General features: G+C 52.8%; 1 protein-coding gene across 1 annotated transcript in view; it reads right to left on the reverse strand.

Annotated features, from left to right (window-relative positions):
* The window catches only part of WDR97 (WD repeat domain 97), a 378,285-nt gene extending 374,812 nt beyond the window's left edge, over positions 1–3,473 (reverse strand). The window contains exon 1 of the mRNA XM_029587226.1: positions 3,298–3,473. Coding sequence (XP_029443086.1) covers positions 3,298–3,412 — 115 coding nt within the window. The 5' untranslated portion in view covers positions 3,413–3,473. The remainder of the gene's footprint in view (positions 1–3,297) is intronic.
* Positions 3,474–16,707: the final 13,234 nt, after the last annotated feature.

A 16,707-nucleotide genomic window follows, 5' to 3' on the forward strand; every position in this document is an offset into this window, starting at 1 on the left:
ATTGCCCTACTGATTTTGAGGCCCATCTCAATGGTATTCTCACTCCTGGAGCATCATCTGTCTGAGCAGGTCATGCAAAGGGAAGGTCATTGTAGGCCCCAGCAAGCCCGCGAGAACAGGGTCCACCGTGTCTGGGCTTGGATCCAAGGAAGATTCCGCAATTTCTAGCTCATCACGCTGAAAAAGGCACACCACCTTAGGGTCATCCTCCTCCACCGATGCTCGGCATCAAGGTCCTGGGCATCAGGGGGCGGCATGAGCTTCGCCGGCCCCTCCCCCAGGTCCGAATCTTTGGCAGCAACCTCCCGAGTGGCCCCCCGGGGCCTGGAGGTCTGAACTCTCTGGATCCTGTTCGCCGACGGCGTATCCTCCCTCCTGGGGTTGTTAGCTGGCAGACCCATGGGTCCCTGGGGGTTGGGGAGACCCCGCTTACAAGCACCACTGGCTAAAAAGGCCTGGTGCATTAAGAAGATACACTCAGGAGAAAAGACCATGGGCCCTCCCAAAATTCCCTTCCGGGGACATGGGGTCCTCACCATGGAGCCCTTCTACTGCTCCACGTGCCGCCCAAGGGCTGGCACCAGCTGGAGAAAGCCCACACAGCTCTCTCCTCCGTGGAGCAAAAAGCATCCAAAATGGCCACTGTTCCTGCGCTCAGGGGAAATGGATCGGCCAGGAGCTCCTGAGCAGCCTCCCGGCGCTCTACTGCTGCACAACCACCCCTGCAAATGCACCTGAAAGGCCCTCCCCACCTGGGAGGCAGTGATCGCAGCAGTCGGAGGACATGTGGCTCGTCCGACACTCACCACAGCGCGATCATTGGCTCGTGCGCAGCATGCTGTTGCCGAAGAAGCACAGGGCAGACGCTGGCAGCCGCGGGAGGGGGGAGAAAGAACCATGGGGAGGGAAGAAAAAACCACAGACCTCGCTTCCAACGTTCTTCCCGGGCCCAAAATCGGCGACCAGCCCCACAGCACAGCCTAAGCTGAATTCTTTGATTCTTTTTTTTTTTTTTTTTAATCTAGCTTGGATCAGAACTGCAAGTTTTGCAGCACCTCCCTCTGCTGGAGACAGAGAAATACTGAGGAGCAGCAGGTGGCTTACCAGGTTAAGAGAGGGCGCTCTCAAAGTTTTTCTCTGTCTCCATCTGCTGGAAGGGAGACAAAACCCAGCAGCCTGGACTGATCCGGGAACGTACAGAAAATTGGGATTATTTGTTCCCCAAAATTTGTTTTGCATACGTTATTGATGCTATTTCCCCGTACAATCCACACATGTACACTCACACACTATTCCAGCCCTAATTCCCTTTTTTTTTTTTTGTCACTGTCACCCATCCCTCTATATTCCATCCCTTTACATTCACATACCATTTATTTTATTTATTTATTTATAATTTTTATATACCGGAATTCCTGTATACAATACAAATCAGTCCGGTTTACATGGAACGAAAAGATAGCCCTGGTCTGGGAAGTCAGATCAGGGTTTTTTTACAAAGAACATTGAACAATAACATATAATCCATTCATAATACAAAGAACATTGAACAATAACAATAAATCCTTAAATATTTTCGTAATTTAATTAAAATTAGGCCAATGGCATGTTGAACTTAAATTAAATGTAAGGTAAATTGAAATTTAATTTTGCATAAAATTGCATATTATTAACTGTAACACAGAATATTCCCAAGTTCAATCAGGATGCGGCGCTTAGTTACATTCTGGAGATTGGAACGCTTGCCTGAAGAGCCAGGTTTTTAACTTTTTTTTGAACTCTGGTAGACTGGGTTCGAGGCGTAGGTCAGAGGGGAGAGCGTTCCAATGGTGTGGTCCTGCAGTTGAGAGTGCTCTTTTTCTTAGTAATGATGTTGCTGGAGGGGCGAATAATGTGCCTCTGTAAGCGCTTCTGATGGGTCTGGAGGATAGGTGTGGACGAAGTTGAGTTTGGAGTGATATAGGTGCGATGTTGTGTATTGATTTATGAATAATGGTGAGGGTTTTAAAAAGGATTCTCTGTTTGATGGGTAGCCAGTGGAGGTTGCTCAGAATGGGGGAAATATGTTCTCTTTTATTGGTGTTTGTTAGGATTCTGGCAGCGGCGTTTTGTACCATCTGTAGAGGCTTGATACTGTTAGCAGGGAGACCAAGTAGAATTGCGTTACAGTAGTCGAGTTTTGAAAAAATAATGGATTGAAGGACGAGGCGAAAGTCATTGAAGTGAAGGAGTGGTTTTAACCATGCAGCAGTGAGCCTGGAGTTAACCTGATACTTTTCAAAATGTGGAAGATGTGGCCCTGCAATTTCAGCTGGAGAGGCGTGGATGTTCATGGATGGAGTATAGAGGGGTGGGTGAGAGAACGAACATTTTAAGTGGGCAGGGGAGAGGCTGACCTGGAGAGAGAGCTCCTGATTTATCCAGCTATCTGGCCATGGGTAGCCTCAAAAAATTAGACGCACTGCCGAGCCACTGCCACTCGTCCTCCTGGATGGGGTGGGTGGGAGCCCCATCAGTGGATGCAGCGTTAGAAACTTCACGCCACCTCTGACGAGGAGTAAAGTTTCTAGCATTAAGAGAATGTGTGCCCAGCCAGCGCTTGCCTCTTCATGGCTCAGGAATGCCTAATGCCCACATTTGCATGGCATTTCCATCATGCGAGGGAACTGAGCTGAGGGCACATTTAGTGCAGGTAAAACTCCTTCCTGCGTCGGGAGTAACGTTTACCTGCACTAAAACGTGCGTTTAGGGGTGGGTAAAACTATGCCTGCAGCTGAACGCACCTTGCTGCATCGGCCAGAGAGTATCTGATAGTGAAAGTCTTGCGGACACTCCTGAATATCAACCAGAAGAGATGGTGGGGTGGATGGGGCTGGCACAGAGAAAAATGAAACTCTGGAATGTGTTGCCAGAGGATGTGGTTAGTGCAGTTAGTATAGCAGGGTTTAAAAAAGGATTGGATAAGTTCTTGGAGGAGAAGTCCATTACCTGCTATTAAGTTCACTTAGAGAATAGCCACTGCCATTAGCAATGGTTACATGGAATAGACTTAGTTTTTGGGTACTTGCCAGGTTCTTATGGCCTGGATTGGCCACTGTTGGAAACAGGATGCTGGGCTTGATGGACCCTTGGTCTGACCCAGTATGGCATTTTCTTATGTTCTTATGAAGGGATAGGAAAGGAACGGAATGAAGTGAATGGGCTCAGGATACACATAGAAAGGCTGCGACTGGCCTGAAGCACTGATAGCTGGCATGTGAGTGGCTATAAACGGAGATCCCAGTTGTGACCACTTACAATTTTGGTCTTGGGGGTTCCATTGTTCCATTCTGTCAAGATCTGTAAAGGACTCCTTCAGCTGTAGTAGGGAAGGCAAAGAGGACACAGAAACGGAGTCCAGGTCTGCCTGCATGTCTCCGCAGTAACTGGACAGCACCCTGCAAGCTCTCCTTCACTCCAGTTCAGAAATGTACCTGCCTAGGATACAAAATAAAGAGTTAATCGATGCACTACTGTCAGCTTATCCTTTCGGGAAGGACGGCCTCCCTAAATCCGTTCCAGCAATATCCCACATGAAAATGATAACAGCGCTTCCACTGTGGAAGAAGCATGATAAGATTCACCACACTTCTACAGAAACCAGGAAACATGGGGGCTTGATAGCTCAGGCTTACAGGAGCTTTAACCTCTAAGTCACTGGATCAAATCTGATTCAGGGAACAAAAAACACTGCCGATAGAAGGCTGTTCTGAGTTAGGGCAGTGTGTGTGTGTGAAGCTTGTACTGCTACTACCTGTGCTGCAACTGCTCTGAATTGGGGCAGGGTGTGTGTGACTGATGCTTGTACTGCTACTACCTGTGCTGTAACTGCTCTGTACTGGGGCAGCATGTATGTGAGAATGTACTGCTGCTGCCTGTGCTGTAACTGCTCTGTGCTGGGGCAGCATGTATGTGAGAATGTACTGCTGCTGCCTGTGCTGTAACTGCTCTGTGCTGGGGCAGCATGTATGTGAGAATGTACTGCTGCTGCCTGTGCTGTAACTGCTCTGTGCTGGGGCAGCATGTATGTGAGAATGCACTGCTGCTGCCTGTGCTGTAACTGCTCTGTGCTGGGGCAGCATGTATGTGAGAATGCACTGCTGCTGCCTGTGCTGTAACTGCTCTGTACAGGGGCAGCATGTATGTGAGAATGTACTGCTACTGCCTGTGCTGTAACTGCTCTGTACTGGGGCAGCATGTATGTGAGAATGTACTGCTGCTGCCTGTGCTGTAACTGCTCTGAACTAGGGCAGCATGTATGTGAGAATGTACTGCTGCTGCCTGTGCTGTAACTGCTCTGAACTGGGGCAGCATGTATGTGAGAATGTACTGCTGCTGCCTGTGCTGTAACTGCTCTGTGCTGGGGCAGCATGTATGTGAGAATGTACTGCTGCTGCCTGTGCTGTAACTGCTCTGTGCTGGGGCAGCATGTATGTGAGAATGCACTGCTGCTGCCTGTGCTGTAACTGCTCTGTACAGGGGCAGCATGTATGTGAGAATGCACTGCTGCTGCCTGTGCTGTAACTGCTCTGTGCTGGGGCAGCATGTATGTGAGAATGTACTGCTGCTGCCTGTGCTGTAACTGCTCTGTGCTGGGGCAGCATGTATGTGAGAATGTACTGCTGCTGCCTGTGCTGCAACTGCTCTGTACTGGGGCAGCATGTATGTGAGAATGTACTGCTGCTGCCTATGCTGTAACTGCTCTGTACAGGGGCAGCATGTATATGAGAATGTACTGCAGCTGCCTGTGCTGTAACTGCTCTGTGCTGGGGCAGCATGTATGTGAGAATGTACTGCTGCTGCCTGTGCTGTAACTGCTCTGTACTGGGGCAGCATGTATGTGAGAATGTACTGCTGCAGCCTGTGCTGTAACTGCTCTGTGCTGGGGCAGCATGTATGTGAGAATGTACTGCTGCTGCCTGTGCTGTAACTGCTCTGTGCTGGGGCAGCATGTATGTGAGAATGTACTGCTGCTGCTTGTGCTGTAACTGCTCTGAACTGGGGCAGCATGAATGTGAGAATGTACTGCTGCTGCCTGTGCTGTAACTGCTCTGAACTGGGGCAGCATGTATTTGAGAATGTACTGCTGCTGCCTGTGTTGTAACTGCTCTGTACTGGGGCAGCATCTATGTGAGAATGTACTGCTGCTGCCTGTGCTGTAACTGCTCTGTACTGGGGCAGCATGTATGTGAGAATGTACTGCAGCTGCCTGTGCTGTAACTGCTCTGTACAGGGGCAGCATGTATGTGAGAATGTACTGCTGCTGCCTGTGCTGTAACTGCTCTGTACTGGGGCAGCATGTATGTGAGAATGTACTGCTGCTGCCTGTGCTGTAACTGCTCTGTACTGGGGCAGCATGTATGTGAGAATGTACTGCTGCTGCCTGTGCTGTAACTGCTCTGTACTGGGGCAGCATGTATGTGAGAATGTACTGCTGCTGCCTGTGCTGTAACTGCTCTGTACTGGGGCAGCATGTATGTGAGAATGCACTGCTGCTGCCTGTGCTGTAACTGCTCTGTGCTGGGGCAGCATGTATGTGAGAATGTACTGCTGCTGCCTGTGCTGGGGCAGCATGTATGTGAGAATGTACTGCTGCTGCCTGTGCTGTAACTGCTCTGAACTGGGGCAGCATGTATGTGAGAATGTACTGTTGCTGCCTGTGCTGTAACTGCTCTGTGCTGGGGCAGCATGTATGTGAGAATGTACTGCTGCTGCCTGTGCTGTAACTGCTCTGTACTGGGGCAGCATGTATATGAGAATGTACTGCTGCTGCCTGTGCTGTAACTGCTCTGTGCTGGGGCAGCATGTATGTGAGAATGTACTGCTGCTGCCTGTGCTGTAACTGCTCTGAACTGGGGCAGCATGTATGTGAGAATGTACTGCTGCTGCCTGTGCTGTAACTGCTCTGTGCAGGGGCGGCATGTATATGAGAATGTACTGCTGCTGCCTGTGCTGTAACTGCTCTGAACTGGGGCAGCATGTATGTGAGAATGTACTGCTGCTGCCTGTGCTGTAACTGCTCTGAACTGGGGCAGCATGTATGTGAGAATGTACTGCTGCTGCCTGTGCTGTAACTGCTCTGTGCTGGGGCAGCATGTATGTGAAAATGTACTGCTGCTGCCTGTGCTGTAACTGCTCTGTGCTGGGGCAGCATGTATGTGAGAATGTACTGCTGCTGCCTGTGCTGTAACTGCTCTGAACTGGGGCAGCATGTATGTGAGAATGTACTGCTGCTGCCTGTGTTGTAACTGCTCTGTACTGGGGCAGCATGTATGTGAGAATGTACTGCTGCTGCCTGTGCTGTAACTGCTCTGTGCTTGGGCTGCATGTATGTGAGAATGTACTGCTGCTGCCTGTGCTGTAACTGCTCTGAACTGGGGCAGCATGTATGTGAGAATGTACTGCTGCTGCTTGTGCTGTAACTGCTCTGAACTGGGGCAGCATGTATGTGAGAATGTACTGCTGCTGCCTGTGCTGTAACTGCTCTGTGTTGGGGCAGCATGTATGTGAGAATGTACTGCTGCTGCCTGTGCTGTAACTGCTCTGAACTGGGGCAGCATGTATGTGAGAATGTACTGCTGCTGCCTGTGCTGTAACTGCTCTGTGCTGGGGCAGCATGAATGTGAGAATGTACTGCTGCTGCCTGTGCTGTAACTGCTCTGAACTGGGGCAGCATGTATGTGAGAATGTACTGCTGCTGCCTGTGTTGTAACTGCTCTGTACTGGGGCAGCATGTATGTGAGAATGTACTGCTGCTGCCTGTGCTGTAACTGCTCTGTGCTTGGGCAGCATTTATGTGAGAATGTACTGCTGCTGCCTGTGCTGTAACTGCTCTGAACTGGGGCAGCATGTATGTGAGAATGTACTGCTGCTGCCTGTGCTGTAACTGCTCTGAACTGGGGCAGCATGTATGTGAGAATGTACTGCTGCTGCCTGTGCTGTAACTGCTCTGAACTGGGGCAGCATGTATGTGAGAATGCACTGCTGCTGCCTGTGCTGTAACTGCTCTGTACAGAGGCAGCATGTATGTGAGAATGTACTGCTGCTGCCTGTGCTGTAACTGCTCTGTACTGCGGCAGCATGTATGTGAGAATGCACTGCTGATGCCTGTGCTGTAACTGCTCTGAACTGGGGCAGCATGTATGTGAGAATGCACTGCTGCTGCCTGTGCTGTAACTGCTCTGTACAGAGGCAGCATGTATGTGAGAATGCACTGCTGCTGCCTGTGCTGTAACTGCTCTGTACTGGGGCAGCATGTATGTGAGAATGCACTGCTGCTGCCTGTGCTGTAACTGCTCTGTACTGGGGCAGCATGTATGTGAGAATGTACTGCTTCTGCCTGTGCTGTAACTGCTCTGAACTGGGGCAGCATGTATGTGAGAATGCACTGCTGCTGCCTGTGCTGTAACTGCTCTGTACAGGGGCAGCATGTATGTGAGAATGCACTGCTGCTGCCTGTGCTGTAACTGCTCTGTGCTGGGGCAGTGCATGTGTGTGTAAACCTTGCATTGCTGCTGCCTGTGCTTTAGCTGCTTTGAGCTGGGGCAGTGCATGTGTGTGTAAACCTTGCACTGCTGCTGCATGTGGTGTAACTGCTCTGTGCTGGGGCAGTGCATGTGTGTGTAAACCTTGCACTGCTGCTGCCTGTGCTGTAAGTGCTCTGTGCTGGGGCAGCATGTATGTGAGAATGTACTGCTGCTGCCTGTGCTGTAACTGCTCTGTGCTGGGGCAGTGCATGTGTGTGTAAACCTTGCATTGCTGCTGCCTGTGCTTTAGCTGCTTTGAGCTGGGGCAGTGCATGTGTGTGTAAACCTTGCACTGCTGCTGCCTGTGCTGTAAGTGCTCTGTGCTGGGGCAGCATGTATGTGAGAATGTACTGCTGCTGCCTGTGCTGTAACTGCTCTGTGCTGGGGCAGTGCATGTGTGTGTAAACCTTGCACTGCTGCTGCCTGCGCTGTAAGTGCTCCGCGCTGGGGCAGTGCATGTGTGTGTAAACCTTGCACTGCTGCTGCCTGCGCTGTAACTGCTCTGTGCTGGGGCAGTGCATGTGTGTGTAAACCTTGCACTGCTGCTGCCTGTGCTGTAACTGCTCTGTGCTGGGGCAGTGCATGTGTGTGTAAACCTTGCACTGCTGCTGCCTGTGCTGTAAGTGCTCCGCGCTGGGGCAGTGCATGTGTGTGTAAACCTTGCACTGCTGCTGCCTGTGCTGTAACTGCTCTGAACTGGGGCAGCATGTATGTGAGAATGTACTGCTTCTGCCTGTGCTGTAACTGCTCTGTACTGGGGCAGCATGTATGTGAGAATGTACTGCTGCTGCCTGTGCTGTAACTGCTGTGTACTGGGGCAGCATGTATGTGAGAATGTACTGCTGCTGCCTGTGCTGTAACTGCTCTGAACTGGGGCAGCATGTATGTGAGAATGTACTGCTGCTGCCTGTGCTGTAACTGCTCCGTACTGGGGCAGCATGTATGTGAGAATGTACTGCTGCTGCCTGTGCTGTAACTGTTCTGTACTGTGGCAGCATGTATGTGAGAATGTACTGCTGCTGCCTGTGTTGTAACTGCTCTGAACTGGGGCAGCATGTATGTGAGAATGTACTGCTGCTGCCTGTGCTGTAACTGCTCTGTACTGGGGCAGCATGTATGTGAGAATGTACTGCTGCTGCCTGTGCTGTAACTGCTCTGTACTGGGGCAGCATGTATGTGAGAATGTACTGCTGCTGCCTGTGCTGTAACTGCTCTGTGCTGGGGCAGTGCATGTGTGTGTAAACCTTGCACTGCTGCTGCCTGCGCTGTAAGTGCTCCGCGCTGGGGCAGTGCATGTGTGTGTAAACCTTGCACTGCTGCTGCCTGCGCTGTAACTGCTCTGTGCTGGGGCAGTGCATGTGTGTGTAACCTTGCACTGCTGCTGCCTGTGCTGTAAGTGCTCCGCGCTGGGGCAGTGCATGTGTGTGTAAACCTTGCACTGCTGCTGCCTGCGCTGTAACTGCTCCGTGCTGGGGCAGTGCATGTGTGTGTAAACCTTGCACTGCTGCTGCCTGCGCTGTAACTGCTCTGTGCTGGGGCAGTGCATGTGTGTGTAACCTTGCACTGCTGCTGCCTGTGCTGTAAGTGCTCCGCGCTGGGGCAGTGCATGTGTGTGTAAACCTTGCACTGCTGCTGCCTGCGCTGTAACTGCTCCGTGCTGGGGCAGTGCATGTGTGTGTAAACCTTGCACTGCTGCTGCCTGTGCTGTAAGTGCTCTGCGCTGGGGCAGTGCATGTGTGTGTAAACCTTGCACTGCTGCTGCCTGTGCTGTAAGTGCTCCGCGCTGGGGCAGTGCATGTGTGTGTAAACCTTGCACGGCTCCTGCCTGTGCTGGAATTGCTCTGTGCTGTCGTGTGTGTGTTAATTTCCACTGCATGGAACATATGATTTGCTAAGATTCTAGGAGTTGTGGGCAGAAGTTGACCCCCCACCCCCCCCCCTCCCAATAGACACAGTAGAGGGGTTAAGGACCCCTCCTATTTTTTCAAGAGCCCTTGACTGGCGGATTGACTTAACGCCAACTCTGGGGTTGGAGTTAAATTTGCTGCATTAAGAAACGTAGCGAGGGATTTCCTGCATCGGGACGCTATAGCTAATGGCATCATCTGCATGGAATTTACATGCGATGAGCCCTGTTAGCTACGCCTTTGTTTGAACGCACTAGTCCCCTCATTGCATCTGGCGTTAGTCTAGCACATCCAAAATGCGCATCCAGTCGCTGGATAACCTGTACAGTAGGCCGGGTGCTCTTTATTGCGTCGCCACTGCGCAATGTGGCGCGTGAATCCCTCTGAAGGCGCTTTACAAAGATGCAAGGCTTGCACAGAGAGGGAAGTCCGGTTGCTACCTTTCCGAACTTGGAGCTCTAAGGAGAAAGCTGTACCTAAGATTTAATAGGGTGCCGGGCTGGGACACTTATTCTTCCTCTCTATCGGGCCGAAACACTAAAGGTCGCGGGAGAGCGCCTGCTCTCCCAGCGCGCGCACAGGCCACTCTCCTGTGCCCGCGATTTAGTATCAGCCCGCATGCAAATGAGGGCCCGCAGTTAAAAGAGACGCTAGGGACACTAGCGCGTCCCTAGCGTCTCTTTTTTGACAGGAGCGGCGGTTGTCAGCGGGTTTGACAGCCGACGCTCAATTTTGTCGGCGTCGGTTCTCGAGCCCGCTGACAGCCACGGGTTCGGAAACCGGACGCCGGCAAAATTGAGCGTCCGGTTTTCAACCCGCGAGCCCGTTTTAAATTTTTTTTTTTTAATTATTTTTTACTTTTGGGACCTCCGAATTAATATCGCCATGATATACAGAAAGGCAGTTTTTACTGCTTTCCTGTGCACTTTCCCGGTGCCGGCAGAAATTAACGCCAGCCTTTGGGTAGGCGCTAATTTCTGAAAGTAAAACGTGCGGCTTGGCTGCACGTTTTACTTTCTGTATCGCACGGGAATGACTAATAGGGCCATCAACGTGCATTTGTATGTTGCGGGCGCTATTAGTTTGGGGGGGTGGGGGTGTTTGGATGCGCGTTTTCGACGCGCTATTACCCCTTACTGAATAAGGGGTAAAGCTAACGCGTCCAAACGCGGGTTAACAGTGCGCTCCGCCAGCGTGCACTGTACTGTATCGGCCTGTATGAAAGGTTCTCCTCTTTTTTGCCTTTGTCCTCACACCCAGGTTATTACTTTAGAACTATTTTTGTATTTCCACCAGCCCAAGCACTTAGGAAGTGTCTCATTCTGTGATAAAAGAGGAAGGGTAAGGTCTGACACCTGCAACCCAGGTATCATCAAGAGAGAGAGGCAGATTATTCCTAGGGGGGGGGGGGGAGGGGGACATGAGCCCCCCAGCACAGACAGGAAGGGGCAGAGACAATCACCCCTGCTCAACCCAGTACACACAGACCCTCAGTACAGAGGGGTGAGAGACAGTGGGACAATCATCCCACCCCCATTCCCAACACAGACAGGAAGGGACAGAGACAAATCCCCGCTCCTCACCCCAACACACACACACAGACCCTCAGTACAGACACGAGGGGGCTGTGGGATACTCCCCCTCCCCCAGCACAGACCCTCAGTACAGACAGGGGGGGCTGTGGGATACTCCCCCTCCCCCCAGCACAGACCCTCAGTACAGACATGAGGGGGCTGTGGGATACTCCCCCTCCCCCCAGCACAGACAGGGGGAGTTGTGGGATACTCCCCCTCCCCCCAGCACAGACCCTCAGTACAGACATGAGGGGGCTGTGGGATACTCCCCCTCCCCCCAGCACAGACCCTCAGTACAGACATGAGGGGGCTGTGGGATACTCCCCCTCCCCCCAGCACAGACAGGAGGGGGCTGTGGGATACTCCCCCTCCCCCCCAGCACTGCCAGTCCGCCCCCGGGCTGATCGGTTGTGTCCCTCACCTGGCTCCGGGCAGGCCGCGGGTTACCATGGCGACGGGACGCTACCCTGCCCCCCTCCCCCTCCCCCTCTCCGGAAGGGAGGAGCTGAGCCTGCGGGCCAGGAGGCGCCCTGAGCCCCGGCTCCCTCCCTGCCCGCCCGCCCCCACAGGCACCGCTCCCGCTCCTCTGACTGATTTGTGAGCAGCTGGCGGTGAACGAGAATAAACGGTGGGGGGCGGGGATGAAATAGAAATTGGGCATTTGTTCATTCTCTGCTTTCTGTGTTACTATGAGAAGTCCTGGATCGGGGGGGGGGGGGGGGGGGGGAGGGGTAGTGCTGTTGTCAGGTGGAAGGGGTGGGAAACAGAGAGAGAAGGGAGGAGAGGGAGGAGAGAGAAGGCTGATGGGCAGCCCCCATCCCCTCCAAGCTCAGCCTGACCAGAGCTCACACTTTATCTTCCCAACCACCATCACAGTCTCCCCCCACCCCTGAACCCACAAAGTAAACAGGCAACCCCTCCCCAGAGACCCAACCACCCCAACACACTATTGGGACACCCACAAGAAACGCACACTCCCTGCTTTCTCATACACACACAACATCATCTATCCCAACACACACACACGACAAGCACACTCCCTGCTTTCCCCCACACACACAGAACATCATCCATCCCAACACACACACGACACGCACACTCCCTGCTTTCCCCCACACACACAGAACATCATCCATCCCAACACACACACGACACGCACACTCCCTGCTTTCCCCCACACACACAGAACATCATCCATCCCAACACACACGACACGCACACTCCCTGCTTTCCCCCACACACACAGAACATCATCCATCCCAACACACACACGACACGCACACTCCCTGCTTTCCCACACACACACAGAACATCATCCATCCCAACACACACACGACACACACACTCCCTGCTTTCCCACACACACAGAACATCATCCATCCCAACACACACACGACACACACACTCCCTGCTTTCCCACACACACAGAACATCATCCATCCCAACACACACAAGAAATGCACACTCCCTGCTTTCCCACACACACAGAACATCATCCATCCCAACACACACACGACACGCACACTCCCTGCTTTCCCACACACACACAGAACATCATCCATCCCAACACACACACGACACACACACTCCCTGCTTTCCCACACACACAGAACATCATCCATCCCAACACACACAAGAAATGCACACTCCCTGCTTTCCCACACACACAGAACATCATCCATCCCAACACATACAAGAAACGCACATTCCCTGCTTTCCCACACAGAGAAAAACATCCATCCCAACACACACAAGGAACGCACACTCCCTGCTTTCCCACACACAGAAAAAGATCCATCCCAACACACACAAGGAACGCACACTCCCTGCTTTCCCACACACACAGAAGAACTTCCTGAACATTCCCAGATTAGTTCAGACAAATGGGTTTATGCATCCCTACCAGCAGGTGGAGTCAGAGAACAAAACTTTGGGCACTGCTACATATATGAGAGCGCCACCTGCAGTCCCTCAGTATTTTTCTGACTCCAGCAGGTGGTAGAGGTGCAAACCTGCAGTTTGATAGTCTTAAAAAAAAAAAAAAAAAGTTAGTTAGCTGTCAAGGGTAAAGCTTCCTGCGGTGTTAGGCACCTTCGTGGGCCATTCCTCAATTGAAGCCAGATGACCGGGGGGCGGGGGAGTTGGACACCCCTGACTGTGTTTTGCCCGCATCGGTCCGGTGGATTCCGACAGCCAGGGTGCCTGGCTCCCCTCTACCATAAGAACATAAGATTTGCCATACTGGGTCAGGCCAAAGGTCCATCAAGCCCAGTAACCTGTTTCCAACAGTGGTCAATCCAGGTCACAGGTACCTGGCAGGATCCCAAGGTGTAGATAAATTCCATGCTGCTCTCTCTGTCTCCCCCGATCCTGCAGGCTTCTGGGTACCTGAGTAAAGTTTTAAAAAAACCCCAAAAGATTACATTCAGGCAACGAGGTAGGGAGTCTGTGCCGGGGACGGGCCTCAGCAGCTAGGCTGCAGGCCAGTGAGGAGTGAAGGGCAGGATCCCCTACTGTCCTCGTCGGCGACCCGGGGCTCCAGGTCGGTCAGGCGGGAGCTGCAGCCCTCGTTTAGGAGGGAATTTGTTGTCCTCGCAGCAGGGGTGGATCGGTGACCCTCGCGGACATCTAGGGAGAGGATTGGCTCCAGAGTTTTTTTTCAACCCAAGCATTCTTTTTTTCGCCCGTGACTGCATGGCTGCGCGGGTCTCATGGCGCTGAAATCCAAAATGGCAGCCTGCCGCTCATGTGACACTTTGGAGCAGGCACTCGATTCTCATTCCCTCTGCCCTGCCTGTCGTTCGGGGCAGGAGGGCTCCTCTGCGGGTGGCCAAGCAGGGATGCAGGGCCCGTGTCTTCTGCCTCGGGGGGGTGGGGGGTGTGTCAGAACTCGCGGGAGGAGGCTCCCCCCCCCCCCTTCTCTCCCCGTGTGGAGCAGGATTGCTCATTTGGGGAAGATCCTATGTCTCCCGCCCCCCCCTGTCGAAGGGGCTGATGACCCGGGAGAATTTTCCCCGGAGTTCGTGCTCCTGCTCCACCGGGCCTTTTTGGCCAGAAAGCAGGCGGCCGTTAAAAGGGCTGCTTGCCCTGTGGAGCAGACGGAGCTTCAGCCCAAGCAGGTTTTCCGGGGGCCCTAGAAGACGGCGCGGTATCCCGCTCTGAAACCGTGGCTTCCCAGGCAAAAAAAATCGCCGCGCTTCAAGATAAAGTTGACGATCTTGAGAACCGGGCAAGGAGGGATAACCTCTGCTTTATGGGCTTTCCGGAGGATGTAGAGGAAAACACTCTTTGCAATCTCCTGGCAGAGTGGCTCCCGAACGTGTTGAATCTCCCCCAACTACAAGGAAAACTGGTGATCGAGAGGGCCCACTGACTCGGGGTGAAGAACGCTAACTCATGGAGACCGCGCCTCATTATAGCTTCCCAGGATGGGGGAATCTCAGGTCTTGGGAGTCTATGATGGGTCAGCTGCTCCTCATGGATGGACTCTGGATCCACAGGGGGTGGATGAGAATCCGGGTCTCGGTCACGATTTGGGTGATGGGGACCAGGATGGCACGGATCCAGATGGGTTTCCGCCTCTGGAGGTGATGATCCCAGCGTGGTTCGTTTGTTTAAGCGTGAGGAGCTGCGGCCACTTATTCCCCAGGTTTTGGAAGTGCTGGGGGGTCAAGGTCTCCCAGGAGTAGTCAGATAGCGAGGGGTTTAACCCTGTCCTAGATGGGATTAGGGGTCGGACGACATCCTTCCCTCTACCCATGAAGATCCGTAAGCTGGTGAACTGGGAGTGGGGCTCCCTGGATGCCGGCCTGAAGGTGGGCAGAGCAATGGCAAAACTATACCCCATGGCGCAGGAGATTTTGGATCTCCTTAAGGTCCCGAAGGTCGATGCAGCAGTATCTGCTGTAACTAAGAAGACCACCATTCCCATCGCTGGGGCTGCCGCACTGAAGGATATGCAGGACCGTAAGATGGAGATTCAGCTGAAGCGAGCTTTTGAGGGCTCAGTTCTGGGTCTGTGGGTGGAGGTTTGTGCCAGCCTCATGCAGAGGGCATGTCTCTGCTGGGTCCAGGAGGTTCAATCTGCGCCAAGTGTCGGTGATGGGGTGCCTCTGTAGGCCATGTGAAGCGAAACAGGAATTGCTTATGTGGCTGACAACTGTATGATTTGGTGCATAATTCTGCGCATAGCATGGTTTACGTGGTGGCTGCCTGCAGGCTCCTCTGGCTCCGCAATTGGTCAGCAGACTTACCTTCAAAGTCTCAACTTTGTAACCTTCCCTTTAAGGGCAGGCTACTTTTCGGGGAGGATCTGGACCAGCTGGTGAAGGTGTTGGGGGAGTCCAAGGGCAATAGGTTATCGGAGGATAGGAAGCCCTCAAGGAAGGTATTTCCTCCACAATCTTGCTTCTGGGACTCTTGTAGGTTTAGATCCAGTAGGTCCTTGACCCCTGCTGTGCCCAAGCAAGATCTGGCTCGTCAGCAGTCCTTTCGTGGCAGCCGCTGTCCAGGCAGGGACAGTGCGAGCCACGGCTCAGGGAGTGGGAAGCCCTCTCAATGAGTCCAGGGCACCCATTCCATCATAGAAGCTGTTGAAGGCAGATTGTCCAGCTTCTACGTGGAGTGGGATAAGATTACCTCAGACCAGTGGGTGTTGGAGATGATCAGAGAGGACTACGCTCTCGATTTTTTGTACCTGGTCCGGGAGGCCTTTGTGGAATATCATGGGGTCTCTCACGGCAAGCGGGAGGCTGTGCTGGGGACACTCCAGCGGCTGCTAGATCTTGATGCCATAGTCCTTGTTCCCCTTGCAGAGCAGGGTCTAGGGAGGTACTTGGTGTACTTCGTGGTTCCCAAACAAGAGGATTCCTTTTGTCCCATCCTGATTTGCAGAAGGTGAACCGGTGTCTCCAGATTCCCTGGTTTCGCATGGAGATGTTGCGAACGGTGGTGTCTGTGGTGTGCAAGGGAGAATTTCTCGCATCCTTAGATCTCACTGAGGCGTATCTGCACAACCTGATCCGGCAGGACCATCAAAAGTTTCTACGGTTCATAGTCCTGGGCCAACACTACTAATTCAAAACGCTACCTTTCGGTCTAGTGCCTTTACCAAGGTGATGGTGGGGATGGCGGCTGCCCTCCGCAAGAATGGGATTCTGGTTCATCTGTACCTGGACAATTGGTTGATTCAAGCAAAATCGCAGGAGGACTGCGAGAGATCGATCCAGAGGGTGATGTCCATCTTGCGCTCGCTCGGCTGGGTCGTAAATGTGCAGAAGAGTCATTTGGAGCCCACTCAGTCCCTGGTGTATTTGGGAGCACGCTTTGATACTCGCCTTAGCAAGGTATTTCTGGACTTCACCTAGCATTCCTCCTCTGCCCAGGGCTTGATTGCAGCTTTGAATTACATAGAACACACACAGGTTGATTCTTCAAAGCTGCAGTCAGGCCACAGGTGGTAGAGGAGGAGGGCGTAACCAAGGGCGGTCCGGCTGGCCCTGCGAGCGTTTCTACCACTGATCAGAGCCAGGATGGTCTGAGTGTTTTCAGACAATGCGACAACAGTGGCCTACATCAACAGACTGGGCGGGACGAGGAATCGCACCATGGTTCTGGAAGCGAGCCTCTTGTTTGCCTGGGCAGAACTTTATCTCAAAGGTC

The sequence above is a fragment of the Rhinatrema bivittatum genome, chromosome 2 (genome assembly GCF_901001135.1).
Source record: "Rhinatrema bivittatum chromosome 2, aRhiBiv1.1, whole genome shotgun sequence".
NCBI lineage: Eukaryota > Metazoa > Chordata > Amphibia > Gymnophiona > Rhinatrematidae > Rhinatrema > Rhinatrema bivittatum.